General features: G+C 38.3%; 3 protein-coding genes across 8 annotated transcripts; 2 read left to right on the forward strand and 1 right to left on the reverse strand.

The window, feature by feature from the left end:
* The first annotated feature begins 1,121 nt into the window (after positions 1 to 1,121).
* Positions 1,122 to 5,402, forward strand: LOC125587280 (putative 3,4-dihydroxy-2-butanone kinase). Its single transcript, XM_048757511.1, has 16 exons — positions 1,122 to 1,362; positions 1,720 to 1,851; positions 1,944 to 2,056; positions 2,145 to 2,192; positions 2,273 to 2,344; positions 2,416 to 2,505; positions 2,702 to 2,875; positions 2,973 to 3,056; positions 3,212 to 3,267; positions 3,469 to 3,514; positions 3,675 to 3,880; positions 3,977 to 4,053; positions 4,135 to 4,247; positions 4,329 to 4,424; positions 4,500 to 4,629; positions 4,738 to 5,402. Exons 1-16 carry the CDS (start codon positions 1,323 to 1,325, stop codon positions 5,190 to 5,192), a joined length of 1,932 nt encoding a protein of 643 aa, XP_048613468.1. The 5' UTR covers positions 1,122 to 1,322; the 3' UTR covers positions 5,193 to 5,402.
* A 375-nt stretch (positions 5,403 to 5,777) lies between these two features.
* Positions 5,778 to 8,377, reverse strand: LOC106425157. Of its 3 annotated transcripts, none has more exons than XM_048759149.1 (5): positions 8,221 to 8,377; positions 7,464 to 7,832; positions 6,820 to 6,954; positions 6,656 to 6,741; positions 5,778 to 6,280 (listed from the first exon to the last, which is right to left on the reverse strand). In XM_048759149.1, exons 2-5 carry the CDS (start codon positions 7,485 to 7,487, stop codon positions 6,073 to 6,075), a joined length of 453 nt encoding a protein of 150 aa, XP_048615106.1. In that variant the 5' UTR covers positions 7,488 to 7,832; positions 8,221 to 8,377; the 3' UTR covers positions 5,778 to 6,072. The 3 variants fall into 3 exon arrangements, with proteins under 3 accessions (XP_048615106.1, XP_013721339.1, XP_013721341.1); XM_013865885.3 differs by having other exon boundaries at positions 7,464 to 7,911; positions 8,221 to 8,319; XM_013865887.3 differs by having other exon boundaries at positions 7,464 to 7,815; positions 8,221 to 8,310.
* Positions 8,378 to 8,607: 230 nt separating this feature from the next.
* Positions 8,608 to 17,935, forward strand: LOC106425115. Of its 4 annotated transcripts, none has more exons than XR_001285032.3 (2): positions 8,608 to 17,140; positions 17,224 to 17,935. XR_001285032.3 is itself a non-coding variant. In XM_013865833.3 (2 exons), exons 1-2 carry the CDS (start codon positions 16,975 to 16,977, stop codon positions 17,481 to 17,483), a joined length of 363 nt encoding a protein of 120 aa, XP_013721287.1. In that variant the 5' UTR covers positions 14,187 to 16,974; the 3' UTR covers positions 17,484 to 17,935. The 4 variants fall into 4 exon arrangements, 2 of the variants coding, with proteins under 2 accessions (XP_013721287.1, XP_013721288.1); XR_001285033.3 differs by having other exon boundaries at positions 8,608 to 17,091; XM_013865833.3 differs by having other exon boundaries at positions 14,187 to 17,140; positions 17,287 to 17,935.
* The last annotated feature ends 7,612 nt before the right edge of the window (positions 17,936 to 25,547 follow it).

Below are 25,547 nucleotides of genomic sequence, written 5' to 3' on the forward strand. Positions count from 1 at the left end.
AGTTCTGGATCCGCTCCCCAACCTAGTTTGTATTGGTGAAAGCCATGCAACCACTTCGTCTACCTTCCTCAATGATATCGCCATCTTCACTTTTGCTATGTTTTATAACTTGATGTGTACATTTTCTACTGGGCTAAAGCCCAAAACACTAAGGCTTGGCTAGTCTGTTTTGTTTTTTTCTTATGCTTTAAATAGAAAAAAAAGTTGAAAAAAAAATAAGCACCCTAATGTTTTTGGTAGGCCTGGGCAAAATAACCGGAACCAAAGAACCGAACCGGAACCGAACCAAAATACCCGAAACCGGAACCGGACCAATACTCTCAAATACCCGAACGGTTCTTATATTTTTATATCTGAAATAACCGAACCGAACCGGAACCAAGCCGAGAACCGAACGGGTACCCGAATATATAAAAATATTAATTATATATACATATAACATCATTAAATATATATTTTAAATTTAAAATTCTATTAAAAGTATCTGAAAATAGTTGATGATAATAACTAAATTATTATAAAGTATCCAAACTACCCGAAAGTATCCGAAAGTATCCGGATAGTTTTATCCGAAATATCCAAAGTAATCCAAAATATCCAAAATTTTTATGTAAATCATCTTAATTATTTGATATTTTACCCTAAATAACCGATATTTTATCCAAATTATCCGAACTACCCGAACAATCCGAACCCGAACCGGATCCAAATGAGAACCGAACTTTTTCCGGATATTTTCCGGTTCCTACATTTACTATCCGAACCGAACCAAACCCGAAACTATCTGAACCGAACCGAACCGAACCGAACCGAACCGAATCGAAAATAAGTCAAGTACTAAATGGATCTTCTAGCCCCTATCCGAACTATCCGAAACCCGAAATACTCTAACCGAACCGAACCGATACCCGAAATGCCCAGGCGATAAAAAAACAGAAAAAAACACACGCATTCTTGAGAAAATGAAATACGAACACGCAGCAGCATGACGCAGGCGCGCGGAAACGTAATTCATAACCGGCCGGTTAAAACCTGATTAGGAAATAAACCAATGCGGATAAAGTAATTAACTAATTCGTCATAAAATATCTTATCTAGATAAAGATTGGGCCTGGCCCATTACACGTCTTCCACCGCCATCTATTTTGAATTTTTTGGGGTTTATCGTACGGAAACTCTCACTCACACTCTCTCTCTAGCTTTTCTTCTTTCAAGTTGCTTCTTCTCTCGCTCTCACATTAAACCTTCTCCTCCAATCCTCTCCCGCTTTCGTGCGAGCTTCTCCGATTCTCAAAGTTTTGATTGCCCCAATACTCACGAAAATGGTTTACGCGGCCGATAAATTCATCAACAACCCCAACGGTTCGTCCTCTTCGTCTTCTTCGTTCTCTCTTTCTCTGTTTGGCGGTGTTGTTTCATTATTATGGCGTAGATTAGGTCGATGATGATTGTGAATGATCCAGCGAACTGTTTGCGAATTTTCTTTTGTATGGCGGTGTTGTTTCTTGCTCCTAAAATTCGTCTCTGGTCCCGAATGATTTTGTTCGCGATCGTCGCAATGTTGCTTTGTCACTGTGTTGTTTCGTTGCATGGTCAACCCGATGAGGAATCGATCTTGATTTCCATGGTTTAGGTTATAATTTCCATAATATCGGAGGAATCGCTAGTTACCTTTTCTTGAAATTGAATGTAATACATAATACTGGTTTGGTTTTGCAGATGCTGCGACTGATGTCATCAAGGGACTTGTGGACACTTATCCTGGACTCCAGTATTTGTTTGGCTTCGCCATTCCTAAGGTTACGGTGGTGATACAAGCTGGTGTCTCTGACAAGGTTGCCGTAATATCAGGTGGGGGATAGTTTGTGACTTCAACATTGTTTATGTGGTTGTTTTTAGGGTTCTTGAACCTTTTATGAAGTTATGCCTTTTGTTTTATGCAGGTGGAGGCAGTGGGCATGAGCCAGCTCATGCTGGTTACGTTGGAGAAGGAATGCTTACAGCTGCTATCTGCGGAGATGTCTTTGCCTCTCCATCAGTTGATTCCATCGTGGCTGTAAGTCTCCCCTGTGTGGTTTCTCCCTCTCTCTTTTTTTTCTTCTGCCTCTTTTGAGTGAATGATATATTTCTCTTTCCCGTTTCAGGGAATTCGTGCTGTAACTGGTTCTCAGGGATGTCTTTTGATCGTCAAGGTAATCAGAGTGGGAAAGACTATGGACTCTTGTCTTTATGTTTTTGCTTAATGTAGTTTCTCTATTAATTCTCTTTACAGAACTACACTGCTGACCGCTTGAACTTTGGTTTGGCTGCTGAGCAAGCGAAGTATGAAGGTTACAAAGTAGAGGTACTACTCGTTATTGCTTTTCCCAAGTTTAGAGCGTTGTAAAGTACATGATAACATAATTTTCGTTGTAGACTGTTATTGTTGGAGAGGATTGTGCTTTACCCCCTCCTCGAGGTTTTGCTGGACGCAGGGGCTTAGCAGGAACTATTCTTGTATATAAGGTTCTCCCTCCCTTCCTCTACTATAAGTCCCCAGTTGGTTGATCTCATTTCTGGCACTGTATTTTCTTAAATTGTGCGTCTGAAACCTTGGTCTGCGATGTTTAGCTCAGCCTAGCTTGGTTTGAACCTTCAAGCATCAGTTCTGCGCATAAACCTTCAAGCATCAGTTTTGTCATTCGCTTCTGCTTGGTTACAGGTTGCTGGCGCAGCAGCAGCTGCTGGTCTTTCTCTAGAAGAAGTTGCGGCCGAGGCAAAATGTGCGTCTGAGATGGTTGGTACCATGGGTGTTGCATTCTCTCTTTGTAAGCTTCTTGGGCCGGTTACATCAGACCGTCTGGGCCAAAAGAAGATGGAACTCGGGCTTGGAATTGTATGTTATTTTCTCATTCATTTCCCCAAGTTTGCATGAAATCTATTTTTGTTTCACTGCTGTGGTTCGTACCTTGACCTGATAATTTCTCTCTCAGCATGGAGAACCTGGTGCTGCTGTGGTTGACGTTCAACCTGTGGATGTGGTGGTTTCACTTCTTCTTCAGAAGATACTGAGTCCTGTATGTGCTAATTGTTAACTCTTGTTTCTCTATTGTGCTTTTGTCGCCATAGTCAAATACAAGTAGCCATGCTGATTATTAACTTACTATCTTGGATTAGAAGTCTATCGTGATCAACTAATGCAATATGTACATCTGTTCTTCCATTTCTGCAGGAGACCAATTATGTTCCAATTACACGCGGTGACAGAGTGGTTCTCATGGCTAATGGGTAAGCCCATTCTTATTTAAATGGATATCCGTGTTTTGCTCCCAAGATTTCAACTGCAGCAAAATGTTACCTTTATGGTATCAACTTAATGGTTTCAGTGTTATTGATTTCTGCATATTTGGTTTGTCCTTTTCATTCTTTACAGCTTAGGATTTGATGGAACTTATGATTGTAGCTGGAAAAACTGTGTCTAAATTGCAGCTTGAATTTGGACTTGCTGCTGATAGGGTGTATACAGGCTTTTTTATGACTTCTCTCGACATGGCAGGTGAGTTTCAGCGATCTCCTTGAATTAGTTTACATACTCCTGTCGTCATACTGACGGACTGTGTTTCCTTTTTTTTTTCTTTTTTAAGGATTCTCTATTTCAATCATGAAGGCTGACCAGTCAACCTTAAACCGATTAGATGCTCCAACCAAGGCTCCAAGTTGGCCTGTTGGCACTGATGGTCCGTGAAATGTTGTTACATGTTCTATGTTTAGATTCCGTAAAAAAATCTGAGCATTTTGTGTCTCTTATTGTATCAAGTTATCCACTCTATGATGCTGCTGAAACGATGTATGCCATTGGTGCATCCATCAGCAAAGCCATAAGGGGCACAATTGGAATTATGTAAACTCATGAAGTTATTTGAACATTATTTCATATCTAGTCTGGGTCATGTTTTTGGCTTTCACTGATAAAGACTGTTACGTCTTATGAAAATAGATACAATTTACTCTGCAAGGCAGCTTACGCGGAGCTAAAAAAGGCTAACATTGACGAGGAAGTCACTCCCAGAGACTGTGAGATAATGCTTCTTGAATGTGGTTCGTATTGGAATGGTCGCATACTTGTTTTAACTCAGGCTTTTCTTGAATCATCAGGGTCTGAAGCACTCAAGGCATCAATAGCTTCTGTGAGGAAATATGGTGGAGCAACTGAGGGGTACAGAACGATGCTAGATGCGCTCATCCCAGCTTCACAAGTTCTTGAAGAGGTGACAAAGAGCCGCGTGCGTTTTTCACATTTTGAAATATTGCGAGTACTAATGTTTTCTTCCTGCTTTTGATATGAACAGAATCTGAGCGCTGGAGTGGACCCAGTAACTGCTTTTAGTGTGTCAGCTGCTGCAGCAACTAAAGGAGCGAAATCAACCATACAGATGCAAGCTCAGGTGAACCATTTCGGTTTGCTTTGCCTATATATTGTATCCCTTTTCAATTTGATTTGACTGGATTCAATTCTACAGGCTGGGAGATCGAGCTATGTGTCTGCAGAGAATCTTGCAACAGTTCCAGATCCAGGTGCAATGGCTGCAGCAGTATGGTACAGGGCGGCGGCAAGAGCCGTGAGGAAGAAACAGCATCTAAAACCTTACGGTATGGTTAGATTAGTAGCTTTCTTCTATGCATAGATTCTCTGCTTTGTGTGTTTTCATTTTTGTTTTTGGATCTTTGTTAACTCAGTACCTTCTTCTATGCTAACAGAAGGTAGCGTTGTTCCCAAAAGCCCCACTGTCCCTTCTCGAGATCGTGTGTTCTACTTCGACTTCCCCGACATTGGTAGGCACACATGTCGGGACCCTACCTTTGTCAAAATTCTTGGTGCCGTCGAGGTGACTCCCTCCGGTGGCTCTCCTCGCTCAACGGTTGGGCAGTCCGAGAGCCTCTCTTGCAACCTTGGGGCCTCGGTTTCGGTTCGTGAATGGGGCATAATTCGCTTCAAGAAGAACGGTGAGAATAAAACGTTCGTAGCTCGGCAAGGATGTCGGATCACTGTACCATTTGGAGGCATTGTCACATATTGCAACAGCATTGAGGAGATTTCTCATCACAGTGGCTTCTGGTGGAACCCTTACCTCTTGTCGTACTACTCTATCCCTCCCCAAGGCATTGTTGAGTTTCTTCGCACTCCTGACAAAACAAAAGGAGGTTACCAGTAGCTGCTGTCCAAGAAAATAGCTGAAGATGAAGAATGACTCAGGGCAGACTTTTCCTTATTTTTGTTATCAATTGAGGAACACTAGTTTTTTGTAGTTTCTGCTAGAGTGTTGAGATGATCAATCTCGGTGTATATGAAAACCAACGTGGTCAAGAATACTTCCAGCTGATGATTGTTCTGCCTCCAAAGGTCGGGCCATGTTTTGATATCATTTCCAAATTCTCTAGCCTGTGAATTAAACACGATTTTAAGAGAGGAATGCAGTATTGGTTTTCCGTAGGGTACTCAAGCTGGAGCTATGAACAGTTGTTTGATGAGATCGGTCTTGGAGTATGGGATGTTGATAACAACCAGCTTGACTTCGCTTGGCCTCGAAGCAAAAGCTGTTAGCATCTATGTTTCTTGTATCTGATCTCACGCGATATAGTAATGTTTTCTTTTAGAAGGAATAGTCTTAAAAAGCAAAGATGGTAAAGAACCCATTTTGTGGGTAGAAAGATATGTTGGTTAAGGGACTGTAACACTTTAAAATGTCTTCTTTACAACAGATGAGATATTTTTTTTTGGTAAAACAACAGATGAGATATTTACATAGATTCCTCTTGCATTTGTTATTTAATTGAGTTCAACTTTGCAAATACACCCATAAATACGAACACTGACGAAGTGAAAAACCCTAAACAAATCGATATTAAACCAGTTTACAAATCAAAAGTCATTCATCTCTGGTCTTCCCAGTCTTGTACTCCAAGTAAGCATGTATGGAACAACACTTGGCATAAGAGATTTTTAGTCTTGTGCTTACAATACCAACCCTCGAGAAATGCAAAGTAAGGGGTAATAATAACCAAACTTTCTTCACCTTTCAGAAGCTTCCCTTTTCAATGAATCGATTTGTGTCTACGCAGACTGAATCTCCATCTTCTTGACACAGAGCTGTCTCCATTCTTGAGATAGAGCATTGAGCTCGTACGCTGTGGTTTGCTGTAAACAGAAAGAGAAGACCATAGTATTATCACCTGATGATACTTCCTTTCACGATTAACTTTTTCAATCTCCTCGTTCTGCCCGTGAGCTAGTTTTTGCATTCTGGAAAACAGAGACCAAGTAGAGTGTTGAGATCAATCTCGCTGTGTTTAAGTTCAAAAGACAGTAATTAGGAAAGAGTTAAAGAGTGATATGTCCTAAGAGCACGAAGAGCTTCTTATGTTTCATAAGAAAGAAGAAGCTCTCACAGAGAAAGCACATGAAGAAAAAGAGAAAACAAGTCTCATGTGTAAAAGCCAAAAGAAGCATTTTATGTAATGAAATAGACAACGAAGTTAACAATAAATGCTTCCATGGAATAAACACAATCCATCAACTAAAGAGCTTGAACCCTTTTTAATCACACGGGTTACAATGCAACGACAGAAAAATTCAACCAACGCTGCTTTACACACATATATATATATGAAAACAAACCTGGTCAAGAATACTTCTAGCCGATGATTGTTCTGTCTCCAAAGCTCTGGGCCATGCTTTGACATCACTTCCAAATTCTCAAGCCTCTGAATTAACAAAATACACGATTTTCAGAGGAAGGCAGCAAGTAACAACTCGTCAGAAGAGGATCAAAGGTGTGCTACCCCTCTGAAAGTACAAAGTGCTTTCATACTCTTCCTTCTATCTTCCAAGGAGCCACTTGATCTATCCACAAAAAGAATAAATGACGGTTTATTGGCAGACAAAGATAACTCGTGGTCCTGCCGGTTATCCTCCAGCTACATGAGAAAAACAAAGAGCATTGATGTTTTTGAAGGCACAATGGACAGTTTTAAATAGTCAGAATTATATAACTTAATAATATATGGGGGACTGCAAAATATAGTAGTTAACAAATCAATGAAACGAACAAGAAATATATCGTCTTCTGTTATAGATACACTGTCAGTAGAGTCAGGAGTACTACAAAATCAGTTTAACAAAGGTCACTACATAGAAAATCAAATAAAAACCCGTTCTAATCACTGCACCCTGATAGGTAAAATAACAAACAGAACATCTCTTCTGAAATGAAAAACTCCAATGTGTCCTTTATATTGATGAATTTCAAGTAGTTTAAGTTACAGAGAAAGAGTGGTTTCTACCAATAAATACAGAAAAGAAGTACACGATCCCACTTAGCAAGTTACACTCACTTAGCTACATGTGTTTGTACCCAACAGGTAGAAAAAAGATAACCGAATATGAAAAATTAACTGAAACATATGGACATAAAAAAGAATCATACCTCTATGACTATCGGACTTTCCATCTTTAAGAGCCTTCGAATGCCATCCCCGGCCTTGAGAATCTTTGAACAATGTGGACATCCAGCCAGCTGAAGAACCTTCCCATGGTGAACCAGTATCCTCGACGTCCTCCTGATCTTCCCAATCAATATCTATTGTGCTGTTGGCTGTAAAAGACTCCGGACTAACTAGTATCTGACTCTTTGCTAAACTAGGAAGCTTATGCGGTCCTGTGAACAAGTAACTGATGTCCTTCTTGATACCAGTGATGGAATTGGGGTAGCCGATGGCAGAACAAAGAGTTAAGGTACGTGTTTTGGGTTTCAGAAAACTTGGAGTTGACAGTTTGGTCTGTGGGAAAGGGGGAGCTACACAAGATGAATAGCAAAGCAGAGACATTTTTACCGCACAAGAGGCACTTGTATGTAAGTTGGTCAAGCTATCATACTAACACATGATGGGGGAACAAGTAGAGAAGAATCAAGTATCAGTCTTTCACCACAATTGCAAGAAACATACGATGTTAAGACAGGAAGATTCACAAGAAGTATTAGAAGGAAACTATTGTAGAGGAAGTAAAGCAATTCGAGCTAGTCATTTTGTCGAACACCTTCTATACGTCATTTCATATAGATAAAGGTCACACCTTTCGACTTCCAATTTACAGCCGATAAACAAAATCATGATCGAAATTTTCCAAATTTTCGAGTGTACAAGAAAAGAAAAAAGAAGGGTTTAAGGTATGAGATTGCTTACGGACAAAACTCGCTTCAGGACTGGACTGTGTTCCTTTCCTTTAACACTTTAGAGAGGAATCCTTGATTTTATGCTTGGAAGGAAGAGAACAGCTCCCCTCGTTTATCTTAAACCCCCCACCCAATCCACTCCTTACTCGGTCCAATTCGGTTCAAATTCTCGGTTTACTCTAACCAAACAAAATTGAAGTGATAAATTCATTCCTGTTAGATAATGATCATCCATCTCATATCCATCTCATGAAGACATCTGTCTCATGACTAATATTGTATTTGTCATTGTCACTAGTACACATGTCATTCCATGTATATTGTTTCATCTCCTATAAATAGGGAGTGTGTAGACCAAAAATAAGAATGAGTTTTGTACAACATCTCTCTCGTATTACACACACACACAAACCTCTCTCCCACTCATTTCTCTCTCACTCTCACATCCCATCTCATCTCTCTTTTATTTCTATAAAAGATAATATATAATACCAAATATAAAATCATCTCCCACCTTTTATTATACAACACGTTATCAGCACGAAGCTCAGACCAACTGAAGTTTATCAATCCGAAAGTTCTTAAACCAGTAGAGGTAATGTTTAAATTTATGTATTTCAATATATTTAATTTATTTAAATTTTATTATTATTTCGGAGTGAGAGGCTGGACCTTCTCCGTTTATTTTTCGGGATGATATGCGCTGTCTTTCCCGACTGATCGTTATGGTAAGCTATGCCTTCACGATCAGAGAAACACGTGGTAGGCTTTGCCTCCGTGAATAAAAATAAAAGGTCAAAAATGGTAGACTAAGTCTCCTCGGACCTTGAAATAAGTAAAAGTCAAAATGGTAGACCATGTCTCCTCGGACTTTGAAAAATGATCAATATGGTAGTCTATTACTCCTCGGATCATGTGGTAGGCTAACTCCCGATTTCATTTATGCTATTTAAATTCCTGCAATTTAAATTTCTGCAATTTAAGTTTATGCTTTTATTTTATGCCTTTAATTTCTGCATTTAAATTATGCATTTCAATTTCCGTCTTTATATATTATTATTCTATGAATTCGGTTATCATATCAAATTTGACAAAGCTCAAAATAAATGCCCTTGATATTACGGGAAATAGTTATATGACCTGGGCAGTGGGTGCAAAGATGCACCTGAGAGAAAATGAGCTTTGAGAAATCATCGATAAGTTGAAACTATATCGGATGAGAAAAAGATAAAGCCATGATAATTTACACCACTTTAATGATGGTTTATAAGATAAAGTGTATCATGAGAAAGATCTAGAAGATCTTTGAATAATCAAATCCTTGAAAGAAAGGATTCACCAAATTGTTGGAGTTGATGTAAATCCTCCGTGAGAATTGAAAAGAAAAGAAACTCATGATACTAAACCATCAAGTCGGTCCTTCTTGAAAAGGAAAAGGGTGTGGATGCGGTTGAAACCGCTATCGTGGTCGTGGAAGAGGACGAGGAAGAAGATTCTGTCCTTATGAGAATAATGGAAACTTCCACGAAAAATGAAAGTGGTCGGGTGATAAAAGGCAAACAGAAAAGGTTTGCTATAGATACGGCCAGAAAGAAAATTGGGTACGTAATTTTCGTACGCCAAATATTTAGCCGATCTATATCGAGATTCAAAAAGAAAAAGAGAAAGGAAGTGAAATAAACTTCATCTCTTATGAGCCCGGACCATCTTTTCATAGCTTGAATACTCATCTTGATGATTCAGTTTTTCTGGTTGGTCCAGAAAATGAAAATAAAATAACGATGTGATATGAGAATTATCTTCCTGAATAAGATTTTGAGATTCAGGATGAAGAAAAATATACCTGACAGGTATTGGGTCATCGTCATGACTACTAAAGGTAACAAATATCTTTTCTTTTTCAAATTAAATAAGTATAGTATCTAGTAATATAAACATATTATTGGCTCTAGAAGAGCTTATGATAAAAAGACATGCATAAGAAAAAGATGGAAAAATTATAAATGAGTGGTAAACCTGAAGTTTACTGATATATAGCCATCTCCAATAATGTTATCGACATTATAGTGAAATGTTGAAAAACCAGAAGTTTTTCACATATAGCATGTCAAAAAAATAAAGGAAACCATCATGGGTGATGAATCATCAAACAAGTTCACAATATGTGATTTCTTTAAGTCGACCCCAAATTAAGATCTCACTCTAAAGGATTTGAAACATAATTCATCCCAAATGGGAAAACTGAATATGTTATTGGTTCTAGAGTGGGATTCATTTCAAGATTTTAGACATGGAATGTCACCATCTCGAGGAGGAGAATTAAAGAATCCTAGTGAGTGGAACATTGAGAAATTATGTTCGCACTTGAAAAAGAACTTGATAAAGTAAACTCAAGTAAGATGATCCCCATGATCGGGTGTAAACATGCAGTTGTGCATGTAATAAAGACATATACAATCCAGAGGGATAAAGTATATGGATAATTAGAAATATGCTCGCAAGTTTGCTAGAAGCATATGATAAGCTGATGGAATGAGATATGTGAAATGGATTACAATGAAAAGTAGAATAATCCATTTACAAAATGCCTGCCAGACATTTTGATGCAAAAATGATATCTCATATTCCAGCTGAAAATGCTCCAATAAGAAAATAGTGTCCTAAACGGACGATATATGAGTCTATGACACGCTAGAGACGTGATAGACCACTTTGGTTCTAAAGAGTCCTCGAAATGGAGCAAAAATATAAATAGAGGATGAATCTGATGATGAGACCGTTGATATGGTTAATATAACAGTCAGGTACCTGGGTAAATCATCGATGATGATAAAGAGATCTCGATTAACCATATCAGTACGGGTAAAAAGATAGAACCAAAGAGAAAATAGATTGTCGACAATAATGAAAAAGCGCTATATTATATAAAAATAAAGATTATGAATCTACCTCTATGTATGAGGGTAGAGTGAATTGATTGGCCATCAATTCGATATAAAGCTCGTTAGAATAACGAGAGATTTTTGGAACAAAAGTCCAAGGTATATATTTCTCCAGAGAATGAAATGAAAGATGACCTTGAGGTATGAAAACGGCTTGTTCCGAGGTCACTGGAGAAAATTTAAAATAGATGCAATATATTGAAATGTCTGGCAGGACAAAAACGACTTGAGTTGCATCTTGATATTTTAGAAGTCCCTGGAGAGTTAAAGATGCTCTCGGGAATGTATAAAACTCTGGAAGAGTTAGAACAAACCGTATATAAGGTATCTTGAACCGGTAACTGGTGATATGTTTACGACACGATTTGCCGATTGCCATTTTAATGAGGATGAATTTCTAGCGTTAGGGGGAGGAATTTGAGAATACATGGTGTACATAGTCGTTGTTACACCTTGATCCCCCTACGAATCAAAGAGAGCTGGAAATTCAAGAAAATGTGCATTTGCATAATTTGGCAAACCAGTTACCAGATGTGTTCACAGATACGACATGATATACCCGCTGAAAATGTTCCATCAAGAGTTGATGTTCCTAAAGAACAAAGTGATGGTAACAAAATAAATGAACCTAGGGTTCAGTTAAAGAGGGGGAGACTAGCGGGTTCTAGAGATAAAAATCCCCGAAAGAAATTGGTTGAGAAAAGTTGCAAGGTTCCTGAAGAACCTGATACTGAAAAATGTCTGAAAGAAGACATAAGTGGAAAGGTTCAAAGAGAACCTGATACTGAAAGATGTCTGAAAGAAGGCATAAGTGGAAATGTTCCAGAAGAACCTGATACTAAAAAATGTCTGAAAGAAGGCATAGATGAAAAGGGTCAAGATGAACCAAATAAAGATGATCCAGATGACGAAAAGGGAACAGAAAAGTATGAGATTTCCACCAACTACACCCTTGATGAAAAAGTTATAAGATAAAAGATGTTGATGGAATGTTCTCCTTTTCTGTCCAAAGAGATCGATCATAAAAGTGATGATCCCAATCCAAGGTCCATTTTGGAATGTTAAAAAGACATGATTGGGAGGAGTGGCAGAAGGCCATTCAAATTGAATTATTCTCCCTGAATAAAAGAAATGTCTTTGGACCTATAGTCATAAAGCCTGAGAATATAAATCTTGTTGGGTATAAGTGGGTATTCGTGAGAAAAGTAACACGATATAAAACCTGATTAGTTGCCCAAAGATTTTCTCAGAGACCGGGAATTGATTTTGAGGAAATGTATTCTCCAGTAATGGATGCAATTATGTTTAGATTTTTGATGAGCCTAATGGCATCTAAAAAATCTAGAAATGCATCTTATAGACGTTTTGACTACATATTGGATAACGATATATATATGAAACTCCCTGAGGGATTGAAAATGCCAGGGGCATTGAAAGAAAAATCCAGGGAGATTTGTTCGGTCAAGTTACAGCGATCACTTTACGGATTATAGCAATCCGGACGCTTGTGGTACAATCGCTTAAGTGAATATCTTTTGATAAAGGATATGTTAATGATGCGATATGTCCATGCATTTTTATAAAGAAAACGTCATCTGGCTTTGTGATCATTGCTGTATATGTAGATGACCTGAACATAATTGGAAATCAAAAGGAGGTTGATGATGCTCGAACTCATATGAAAGAAGAGTTCGAAATGAAAGATCTTGGAAAGACAAAGTTTTGTCTTGGGCTCCAGATAGAGCATCTCCGAGAGGGAATATTTGTGCATCAATAAAACTATACAAAAAGGTTATTGAAACACTTTTGTATGAAGAAAGCGACTCCTTTAAGTACTTCAATGGTAAATTGATCTCTCGATGTTGAAAGAGATGTTTAAAAGATCCTGGTAAGATCTTATATAAATAAGTACTTTGGAGATGCTAATGGTAATAAAGCATATGTGAGCATATATATCTTGCGAGTTGTATTTGATTAAATATACTTTTAGACACTAATGTCTTTGCAAGATCCTGCTCATTTCCTATTCATGGAAATTAGAACGGCGTCGAGAATATCCGTTCTCTCCAAGGTATGTTTTAAATTAGGGTTGATGTATTCTAGAAAACCCGAGTTTGGTATGGTTTTGCAGATACATGCTATTTATAAAGTCGAACACAAACTGGATATGGTTTTACAATTGGTGAAACCGCGATTACATAGCGTTCCGAGAAACGATCCTAGGTTTCGACTTCTTCAAAGCATGTCGAGAATATGTGTGACATCGGTCAATAAGTCACCACATATAAGAATTAAGCGGAATAGTCAACGAGAAAGAGCCGACGAAAACATTTGAAGATAATTCGGCTTGCGTCGCTTAACTCAAATAAGGTTACATTAAGAGTGACAGAACGAAGCATATCCCTCCAAGATTCTTCTCGTACATAAGGGAGCTCGAGAAAAATAAAAAGGTGGACATCGAATATGTACGGTCATGCGACAATCCGGCAGACTTGTTTACAAAGGTTCTTCCTACTACAACATTCCGAAAACACGTGTATGGTATCAGAATGCGGTATTTGCTTGACCTGTGAAGAGAAAGCTATGCCCACTATTCCCAGGGGGAGATTACGGCAGTGTACTCTTTTTCCGTCGTCATGGTTTTTATCCCAATGGGTTTTTCCATGACTATGTTTTTAACGAGGCACTACGTAATATGAGATGGATAATCAAGGGGGAGTGTTAGATAATGATCATCCATCTCATGAAGACATCTGTTTCATGACTAATATTGTATTTGTCATTGTCACTAGTACACATGTCATTCTGTGTATACTGTTTCATCTCCTATAAATAGGGAGTGTGTAGACCAAAAATAAGAATGAGTTTTGTACAACATCTCTCTCGTATTACACACACACACAAACCTCTCTCCCACTCTCACATCCCATCTCATCTCTCTTTTATTTCTATAAAAGATAATATATAATACCAAATATAAAATCATCTCCCACCTTTTATTATACAACAATTCCCTAATAGCCATGCGGGTTCGGTTCATCCAGTTAATTTGGTTGGGGTAGTGTGGTTTCTGATAATTCTATTGAGTTTAAACGAGTATTTGTTTTTGGTAATATTTTGTTTAAATTAATTTGGTTAGTTCTAAATAAATTCAATTATTTTTTATTTGAAATTTTGGTTAGTTCGGAATTTAGTTAAAACTAAATAAATTTGAAAACCGAACTAATCGAATATTATACCAAACATCAATCAATATTATTAAAACTAAAGTACAAATATGAAGTAACCCTTAAAATTACATTTTAATTACACCTAATGCCGTTCTCATTTTTTATTTTACCCAAAATTAACTTTACTAAATCAAGTAACAAATATCAGTTTCCTTAAAAAATGTATTTGTTACACCAAATTCCCTAAAATTATGCTTATGTCAATCTTTCATTTCCTAAAATAAAATATTACATATCATTTTCAAAAAGCTTTTAATGGTGTCAAACATTTAGCCATATAAAATTCTTTGGATTTATGTTCTCCAATTGGTCAAGCAGTTAATTAAACCAAACGTAGATATATTATTGTTCAGATGAAATCATTTGCATACTTTCTTTCAATCCATCTGAGCGCTTTGTTCCTAGCATGTTGGCATTGCGGCCTACTAACACTGAGCTTCCACTTCTCCATAACCAACTCCTCAATCTTCATGGGCATGAAATACTCTGGCTTTTCTCTGATCTTGTAAACAAACAAGCGAGCTATTTGTGGAACTTTGAGCATCTCACAAGTACCCGTAGGAACACAGGTATGATCCTTCTTCAATATCTTCACCTGCCATTTGTTGGGATACTTTGCTGAGGATGAGCAGTAAATGCGCCAAGAGCAACCTTTGCCTTCACCTACAAAGGCAATCTTTGTCTTGTCATATCTATTTTGCTTGATGTTCAGACCCGTTTTCAGAGCATAGTCGAGCACTGCTTCCTTAAATGCAATTCCACTGATGAACACTTGCCCTACATACAACTCCCCATTGCCTCTCCTAATATCATTGCGCCGCCTGTAGATAGTCCTTTGAAGTTCTTCCCCCTCTTCATCTTCATCATCTTCTGTCTCTGGATACAAGTTATGCTTCACTTAAGGTTCATCAACAAAGTTGAAAGCTTCTTTCTCAATGTTGTAGTCGTTGCGCTCTCTGCGATCTTCTCCATCGGAGTCAACATCAGGAGAATCGGTAATCCCTGGGTCGAAATCAGGTACATCATTCCACTCAACATTCACGTTAGTCCATGATTCCATTCTCGATTCCTGCAAAACAGAGAAACACAGCGTCAGTACCAGAAAGAGAGATAGACAAAGAGACAATACAATAACGAGAGAGAGATAGAGAGAAAGCGAGAGAGAGATAGAGAGTTAGAGATAGAATTCTCGAAATTACTTCAGAGAGAACAATCAGAGGAGCAACGAGGCGGAGGAGGAAGAGCAGCGACGTTCTTTGCGAGAGAGAAACAAAAGATTTATGTTTTCGGGTCTTGGGTCGGTTTATTAGTTCCAATTGGTATTAGGTTGATTTAATCTGGTTTATATCTCTAATCGGGTCGTAAGCGGGTCGTTTTTGGTTTACCTAAGTTAGCCATTGGTTAACTTTATGTTTTGGGAACACTAACCAACTTAAAACCGCTATTTGTCGGTATTAGTCCGTTTTTCAAAGTTTGTGTGGAAACGGGTTTCGAACTTTCATATTGTGTGGAAATAGGTTGTTATACTTATAAAGTAGGCAATTGGGACGAAGGTGAAAGATTGTGTACATTTATTACTATGTGATAGTTATGGTGGGGAAATACGTCGTCTTCCCATATTATTAAAACTAAAGTACAAATATGAAGTAACCCTTAAATTTACATTTTAATTACATCTAATGCCATTTTCATTTTTTATTTTACCCAAAATTAACTTTACTAAATCAAGTAACAAATATCAGTTTCCTTAAAAAATGTATTTGTTACACCAAATTCCCTAAAATTATGTTTATGTCAATCTTTCATTTCCTAAAATAAAATATTACATATCATTTTCAAAAAGCTTTTAATGGTGTCAAACATTTAGCCATATAAAATTCTTTGGATTTATGTTCTCCAATTGGTCAAGCGGTTAATTAAACCAAACGTAGATATATTATTGTTCAGATGAAATCATTTGAAATGTGTTTTAACTTTTAGCCATATTTTCCACTTTGCATAGATGTTTAAAAAAAAACTTAGCATATGTACTGATAATTTCACAGTTATATCTTACTGTTGTTTATAGATTCATACATCATACATCTATTATTATTTATATAGTTAACAGGTTCATGCGTAAATTTGATTCATGCATAAACTTGAGGTCATTGAAAATAGATCATTAAACCATACATTTTTAGTAAAAATACATGTATATTTAATTATATAATTATCAACCACTGTATGTACACTGTTTTGATACATCATACAAGTGTCAGTATTGATATTTATATACTATTGTTGAAAAAATTACACAGTCTCTGAGATATCAATTACGTGAAAAGACACACTTCGCTTTCTACACACTTCTTTCCATTAGAATGACTAACTTACCCCTTAACTTATTCTGAAACATAACGTGCGGCTACAAAAATTCTCTTTACTCTCTCTTGGATGAATCTGAAACCTAGTGACTCCCACCTAAACTATCTACATCGAATCTCTAATCTTTTCTCTTCCACTCTTTTGGCCCTGTTTTTATTTTCTCCAATTTTTCTTTTCACCATCAATTGATTAATATTAAAATAAGAGAAGCAATTTTAGTTGACGATGGTGGTGGAGGAGGCGGAGGCTGTGGCGGCGGTAGCGGAGACTGTGGTGGAGGTGGAGGTGGTTATGGAGGAGGCAGCGGAGGCCGTGGCGGCGGCAGTGGAGGCCTTGGTGGAGGTAGCGGTGTTTTCTGATTCAATTGCAAAATTTTGTCTTTCTAATTCAGGTGCTTATGAGTTGAAGAAAGTTTGTTTCAAATATAAAAAAAATAGAGGATTTGGGCTTAATTGTATTTTTTTTTTATTACAGAACTTTAGTTCTACTTAGCTCATGTGTCTAATGAAACGGATCTCAAAATATGTCTTTTAAAAGTAGTGGATACGAAGATGGTAGATATGGTGGTGGTAGAGATGGTTACTCGTGAGGAGAAGATGGTGGTGGATACAGTGGAGGTGGAAGACAGGAGAGAGAGAGTGATATATGGAGGTGGAAGTGGCGGTGGATACCGGAGTGAAGGTTGCAGTGGCTATGGATACAGTGGTGGTGACAGTGAGGGCGATGGATACTAGAGTGGAAGTTGTGGTGGTTACGGATTTTGATGGAGATGGTTACTCGAGAGGAGATGGTGGTAAATACGGTGGAGGTGATAGATGGAAGAGTGGGTGATACGGAGGTTGCGGTGGTGGAGATGGTTACTCGACAGGAGGAGATGGTGGTAAATACGGTGGGGGTGAAAGATGGAAGAGTGGGTGATACGGAGGTTGCGGTGACTGTGGTTACAGTCATTTATAATGTGGAGTATATAACACATTCTCTCTCTTTGATTCTTAACTTTATTCATGTCTTTTAGTTATTGTAAGGATATTTGCGTCTCAAAATTTTGTGTTCACACAATAAGTGTCTCACCACATGTCTTATTGTAAGCAAAAGTCAAAATGTGTGGTAAAAACACTAAAAGTTCATTTATGATGCAATAACTAAATATTTTCAATTAAAATATAAATAATATCAATTTACACTAGATTTAACGGAAAATTTGGATATAAATAATAAATAATCTAGATCAATGTTTTATGTATCATGATAATACTGATTTATACTTCAAACAAAAAAAAACTAAATTATTCCACCAAATTAGCATATACAATAAATAAGTGAATAAAATATTAAAAATATCTCAATAATATTTTTTTCCAAAAACAAATAATATAAAATATTTTTTTAATTATTTTCAGTAAATAAATAAAAGTTTGATTTTTAAATAAACAAAATCTTCATATTTTATCATTTAATTTTTGATTATTACTCATAATTTTCTTTTATTTTAAGACTTCAAATTAATTACTGTTTGTGTGTGTGTTGCAAATGTTAAAATGATTTGGTATATAAAACAAATTGTGATCCATATAAAAGTGAATAATATAGTATATGACTTCTCTATGAAATATTTGAATTTCTTTAAAATATAGATGCATTTAATCTATACAAACATATTAAATAGTATGTTTTACAAATAATCACACTAGACAAATAGATTATTTTTCAAAATGTTATCAAATGATAAATGGTTTGTATAACATATCATTTTGCTTAATTGAATATCCAAAAGACACATGAACAACCAACACAATGTAGAGACAATTAAAACTTAAATCAATCTTAAATTTTGATTATAAAAATTTAAAAACATCTGTACGGATGCACGGATTAAAGTCTAGTGAACTTTAAAAAATATGCCAAACTGAACCAAATTCATCATCAAAGATTTTAAGCAAAAAATTAGATTTTGATTCGTACATCCACACAGCTGTTTTTTCATTTTTGTAATATATAACATTTATAGCTGATCGGTATTTTTTTATTGTTTATATATATATATATGTTTGTTATCTATATTGTGGTCGGATGTTAAATAAATAAAGCGATATGTTACATAAATTATTTATCTTTTTTTTTTTTTTTTTTTTGTAACACCATAAATTATTTATCTTAAACCTTGATTTTATGCTTGGAAGGAAGAGAACAGCTTCTTCCCTCGTTTATCTTAAACCTCCACCCAATCCACTCCTTGCTCGGTCCAATTCGGTTCAAATTCTCGGTTTACTCTAACCAAACCAAATTGAAGTGATAAATTCATCCCCTAATAGCCATGCGGGTTCGGTTCTTCCAGTTAATTTGGTTGGGGTAGTTTGGTTTCTGATAATTCTATTGAATTTAAACGAGTATTTGTTTTTGGTAATATTTAGTTTAAATTAATTTTGGTTAGTTCAAATAAATTCAATTATTTTTTATTTGAAATTTTAATTAGTTCGGAATTTGGTTAAAACTAAAATAAATTTGAAAACAGAACTAATAGAATATCATACCAACATGAATTTTAAAAAAATGTGCCAAACTGAACCAAATTCATAATCAAAGAATTTAAACTAAAAACTAGATTTTGACTCGTATATCCACACAACTGTTTTTCATTTTTGTAATACATAACATTCATAACTGATCGGAGTTTTTTTTATTGTTTGTATATATATATATATATATATATATATGTTTGTTATCTATGTTGTGGTTGGATGTTAAATAAATAAAGTGATATATTACATAAATTATTTGTCATTTACTTATGTTTTACTATATGAACTACTAAGGGAAAATCCGCGCTTCGCGCGGGATCTTGATAGTTTGTCAAATATAATTTTGAAGTTTGTTTCTAAATTTATTGTATTATGTTCTTCTTTGGTTCGGAACAGTTTTGCATGATTTTTGCGCGATTGGTGTAATTGCATATTGCATACTTCCAAACCGTATATACAACTATTAACTTTTAATGCTTAACTTGTAATCCGACTTTGGTATTTGTTAAATTCAGTTAATTTTGATTTTGAAATTGTACTCCCTGACTACGAGCTAACATATTTTGCTGTAGTTATGAAAATAAACTTTATCATTTACTTCTAGTAGTAACATTTGCCATACCATTTTTGCTTAAATTATGAAAAAAACTTCATCTTTGATCTGTATTATTAACATGTGTATACCGGTCTTCAAAGTTGCACCAATGGCATATATCTGTTTCTCTTATACTTTTATAATTTGTCAAATAACATTTCAATTTGGTTATTATATTTTTATAATTTGTCAAATAACATTGAAGTTTAGTGAACTCCATGCATGAAATGATGTATGGATGCGATTCTAATTCTAGCAGTTGTTCGTTCTTGTTTTATTTTGTTTCTATCCAACATTAGTTTTTTTTTTGTCAAACGAAAAACCATTAAAACTCGAAAGAATCTCTCTGAAAATACAAACCATAAAACATATTTTGATGCCGTAGGATGCAACTTTTAGTGGTAGGTTTCGAAACAATGGAACAGAAAACCAACATGGCTAACCCATGGTTAACTGTTGCTCTCGCTTCCCCTCTGAATCCAACAGCTCCGGCCGGCAATCTCAGCCGTCCTCCTCCCCTCCCTGACCCTCCTGATCCTGATCTATTCCCTCCTCTCTCTTCCTCACGCTCTGCTCCTTCTAAGGCCTCTCGCCGTCTCTCCCATACTGCTCCCTCTACCTCTGCTTCTACTGTTTACCTTCCTTCCTCCACCCCCATTACTACAGATCTGGCCCGTCCGCCACCGGCTCTGTCAAATACTACCTCCCCACTACCCATCTCTTCTACTGCTCAGTTGTTAGCATATTACACTGTTACTCTTCCCAGCGCATCAAACCCTAACCCCTTTTCGCCACCTGCTCACCCTGTCTCCTCCTTGCCTACTCAACCCCCATCTACTCATAACCCTGGAATCCTTCCTTCCCCATATCCAATCTTTTCCTCCGCTACCCCGTTTCCTCCTGTTACCGACAACACTGTTCCCTTTAATACTATTCCAAATCCCTCCCACCAGACTGCTCCCCCTAAAACTTCTATTTCTTGGGTTTCAAAAGCAAAACCCACCACTGACAGAACCTTGAAAAGGCTGTCTCCCCAAACTTTTTCCCCCGAAGGTGTTCCAAGAGTCACCATCCCAGATGAGGTATATCGCAAAGGAGCAGAACTCCACAAAGACTTTATAGTCTGTAGGTTCTTTGGAAGGGTTCCTGCTTACAGCCTCATCCAAAACGTTTTCAATTATATGTGGGGAAAAGGTAAACATTTGGAAATTCATATGATTCCAAACAAGAAGTCTGTGCTTGTGCGCCTGCCCAATGACTTTATCAGAGAAAAAGTGCTCCTAAAACGTCTATGGTATGTTGACACTGCAATGTTTCATGCATCAAGATGGTCGGAGTTCTCTGACGACTACACTCCCTCGCTCAAGAGAATCCAGCTGTGGGCGCATCTTAAGGGTGTTCCTTGCGATCTCATTTATGATGAAGGCCTGAGTCACATTGCTGGGCAGATTGGTGACCCGAAGGAAACTGATGACTGGACTTTAAATCTTTCCAGCATAAGTGTTGCTCATGTTAAAGTTGAGATTGATACTACAATCCCTCTCCCAAAGATCGTGGAAGTAGGTCGATCGGATGGCACCTTTGTAAGCGTTGAAGTGGAATATCCCTGGGTCCCGCCTATATGCGCCCACTGCAAGGAGATTGGGCACATTCAAAGGAACTGTTTCCTCCTCCCTCCACCTACCCCTGCTCCAGCTAACAATCTAAATAATCCTCCAGCTTCAGCAAAGAAACCCCCTTTTGCAGGTCTCTCCACCTGTTACTCATGTAACACTGTTGGTCACCTCATGCGAAACTGTCCTAAAGGGCCTAAGGGTCCAAATGACTGGATCAAGGTCTCCCATAAAAAGAAATCTGTCCCCCAAACCTCTGAAACACCCATCACCCGAGACTCTACTATGCCCCCAACTTCTTCTGATAACCCCCTCCATACTGAAGCCCCCATTACCATTTTATCGCCAGAGAAAGAACCTCTCTCCCAAATGGAGATTGATCCTGCTTTTGCGGGAAAATTAATCTCCCCTTTATCCACTCAAAAACCTCAACTCCTGGAAAATGTTTCCGAGCAGAATGCTGACCCTGCTGGCACTTTTGTCCTTGGTTTGGCTGCAGTTTTCAAAGACCGCCCCATCATAACTTCAAACTCGTTCTCAGCCCTTCCCCCTTCAGACAATCATACTGCCACCAACCCATTCACCCTCCCGAAACCTTTAACCTCCGCTGACCTTTCCAAGCCTCCTGATGCGATCCCTGAACCATCTGAACCTTCTGTAGTAAACCAGTCTCTTACCCCTACCCCTCCTTTCACGGTGATATCTCCTCAGCATCATACTGACCCTTTTGTTTTTGGCTCTATCCCCCAACCTTTTGAGGCCTCTACCCCCTCTACTTTAGCTCCCATCCCTTCTCCTACACAGGAGGAGGAACCCTCTATCTAATCATGTATCCAAACCTGTTTTTTTGGAATGTCCGCGGATTTAACGAGCAGGACAAGCATCGCCCTTTTGGCCAATGGCTCTCTATACATAAGCCATTGATAGGCGCTATTTTGGAGTCACATATAAAAGAACCCAATCTAAATAACCTTCTTCACCGTGTCTGTCCAGACTGGAAATTCATTTCGAACCATGATACTGATGCTGATGGCAGGATCATTGTCATATGGAAGCACCCTGCTACGGTTCAAGTGATGCATCAATCAAGACAATCTATCACTTGCACTGTGACGTTGCCCACCCTGCCAACTTTCACTTTCACAGCTGTGTACGCCGCAAACACCAGGGAGGAAAGATTGTGCCTCTGGGAGGATCTTTATGAGGTGCAGAGTACTCTCTTTCTGGAAAACCGCAACTGGATCATAGGAGGGGATTTTAATCAGATCATCCACTACCAAGAACACTCCTCCTGTGATGTTGACCATCTAACCTTAGATATGATTGAAATGAAAGATCATCTCCTTGCCTTGGGTGTAACTGATCTTCGGTACCAAGGTTCTAAACATACATGGACCAACAAAACTCCTTCCATGCCCATCACCAAGAAACTTGATCGCGCTTTGGTGAATGATCTCTGGATTGAATCCTTCCCTGACAGCATCGCTACCTTCATCCCCCATGAATTCTCTGACCACACACCCTGTCTCCTTACACTTTCTTGCCCCCTCCCCTCTCCCGGAACTAAGCCTTTCAAATTCTTCAACTTTCTCACAACCCACCCTTCTTTTGCCCTTGTTGTTGAGATTGCATGGATTCAGAGTGGAAGTACTGCAACGGATCTGTCCTATTTGGGATTTAAGCTAAAAAAATTAAAGAGAGATTTAAAAACACTAAACAGGGAGAACTTTTCAGATATCCAAAAGAGAGTTATTGAAACTAACGAGTTGCTTAAAGTTGTGCAGGTCCAATCGCTGGATGACCCATCTACTGAGACCTTTCAGGCAGAGAAAGAGATGTTGGCTAAGTGGACATTCCTGAGAAGCATTGAAGAAGCTTTCTTCAAGCAAAAGTCCAGTATTAATTGGCTGAAGCTTGGGGATCAGAACACCATTTTTTTCATGAGAGTGGCCGCTGGTAGAAAATCGTATAACTCCATCAGATCCCTTCTCCTTCCAAATGGGATTCTTGTTACTGATTGCACGGAGTTGTGTGAAATTTCTTTGAAACATTTCAGTGGCATATTAGCTCCTCCATCTCTCCCTCCACTCGCCTCCTCCTTTCAATGGTTTCTTGATCTCCACTCTTTCCGCTGCTCACCTACTCAAAGACAGACATTGTCATCACTACCATCAGCTGAAGAAATTGAAAAATCTATCTTAAAGCTTAATCCAAACAAATCCCCTAGGCCGGATGGATATACCTCAGCTTTCTTCAAGGCTTCATGGTCTGTACTGGGTAGAGAAACGATTGCGGCAATCCAAAAGTTCTTCTTAACTGCTTTCCTCCCTTCCTCAACAAACTCCACCATCCTAACACTTGTGCCCAAGCACCCAGGAGCTTCATCAGTCTCTGACTATCGGCCCAGAAGTTGTTGCAACACCACCTACAAAGCAATCTCAAAGATGTTAGTCAAGCGCCTCAAAGTAATTCTTCCTCAAGTGATTCTGCCCAATCAGACAGCTTTTGTCCAAGGCAGACTTCTAATTGAGAATACAGTACTAGCTTCTGAGATTGTCCAAGGTTACCACAAATTGGGAGGTCCTAAGCGTATAACTATCAAAGTTGATATAGCAAAAGCTTTTGATACTATCAGATGGGAATTTATTTTTCAATGCCTGAGGAGTATCTCGCTCCCTGAGATCTTCCTATCTTGGTTACAAGCCTGCGTTTGCACTACGTCTTTTTCCCTAGGTTTCAACGGGTCATCCTATGGATATTTCAAAGGAAAAAGAGGTCTAAGGCAAGGTGACCCACTTTCTCCCTATCTATTTGTACTCGCCATGAACTGCCTATGTATCTCTCTAAACAGGGCTGCTAGAGAAGGGACCTTTCAGTACCATGCTAAATGCAAGAGATCTGAGCTGACGCACCTGTGCTTTGCTGATGATCTCCTGATCTTCTGTGATGGAACGCAACAGTCGGTTCAAGCGGTTCTCAACGTTCTAAAAGACTTTGAGCAGAGATCTGGCTTGGCAGTGAGCATCACCAAAACTTCTATGTTTGCTGCAGGAATCAAACCACATGAATTAAATCAGATCAAAGCGGCAACATGCCTAACAGAAGGAGCCCTCCCCGTTAGATATCTAGATGTACCTTTGTGTACCAAGAGACTGTCTCTGGCAAACTGCACACCCTTACTGCAATCAATAAAGTCAAAACTCCATGCTTGGACTACTCGCACTCTCTCGTTCGCAGGAAGACTCCAGCTACTTGCTACTGTCATTGCCGGAATCACAAACTTCTGGTCATGTGCGTTCATTCTTCCCAAGGGATGCCTCGCAGAGATTGACTCCATATGCAGCAGATTCCTATGGAAAGGTAAAACAGAGGGTGGTAGCTCTGCTAAAGTATCATGGGAATCAGTTACAACACCTAAGAAGGAGGGAGGTCTAGGGCTAAAGGACTTACACTTATGGAACTTAGTGTCTGTGCTAAAACTCGTTTGGATCCTCTTCTTCAAGCAGGGCTCTATCTGGTCGGATTGGTTTACTAGAGAGATACTGGAGGGAGACCTGAATAATTTTTGGGTCATCAATACTAAGCAGAAACACTCATGGCAGGCAAATCAACTCATACTCTACAGGGACCACGTCTATAGCGGGATAAAACGAGTTGTAGGCAATGGGGAAACTACTTACTTCTGGTCCTGTAACTGGTCTCCATTTGGTAATATATCTGAGTTTCTGGAGGAAGAGCCTACTTCTAGGACAGGAATTCCCTCGACATCTACTTTGGCGGAACTATGGGAAATTGATCACTGGACGCTTCCTCCTGCAAGATCCGAGAAACAAGTGAAAATCTACTCCTTTCTTTTAACCATGAAAATCACAGAGGCTACTGATTCATACCTCTGGTATCCTGATGGTAATCATAAAGACGGGTACTCCACCCGACAAATCTACAACCTCCTGAGGGACGAGCGCGAACCAGTGACATGGTTCAAGGAAGTCTGGTTCTCCAGAGGAATCCCAAAGCATCGTTTCCTCACTTGGCTGATGGCGCTGAACAGATCACCAACTCGAGATCGTC

The sequence above is a fragment of the Brassica napus genome, chromosome C5, assembly GCF_020379485.1.
Source record: "Brassica napus cultivar Da-Ae chromosome C5, Da-Ae, whole genome shotgun sequence".
NCBI classification, from domain to species: domain Eukaryota; kingdom Viridiplantae; phylum Streptophyta; class Magnoliopsida; order Brassicales; family Brassicaceae; genus Brassica; species Brassica napus.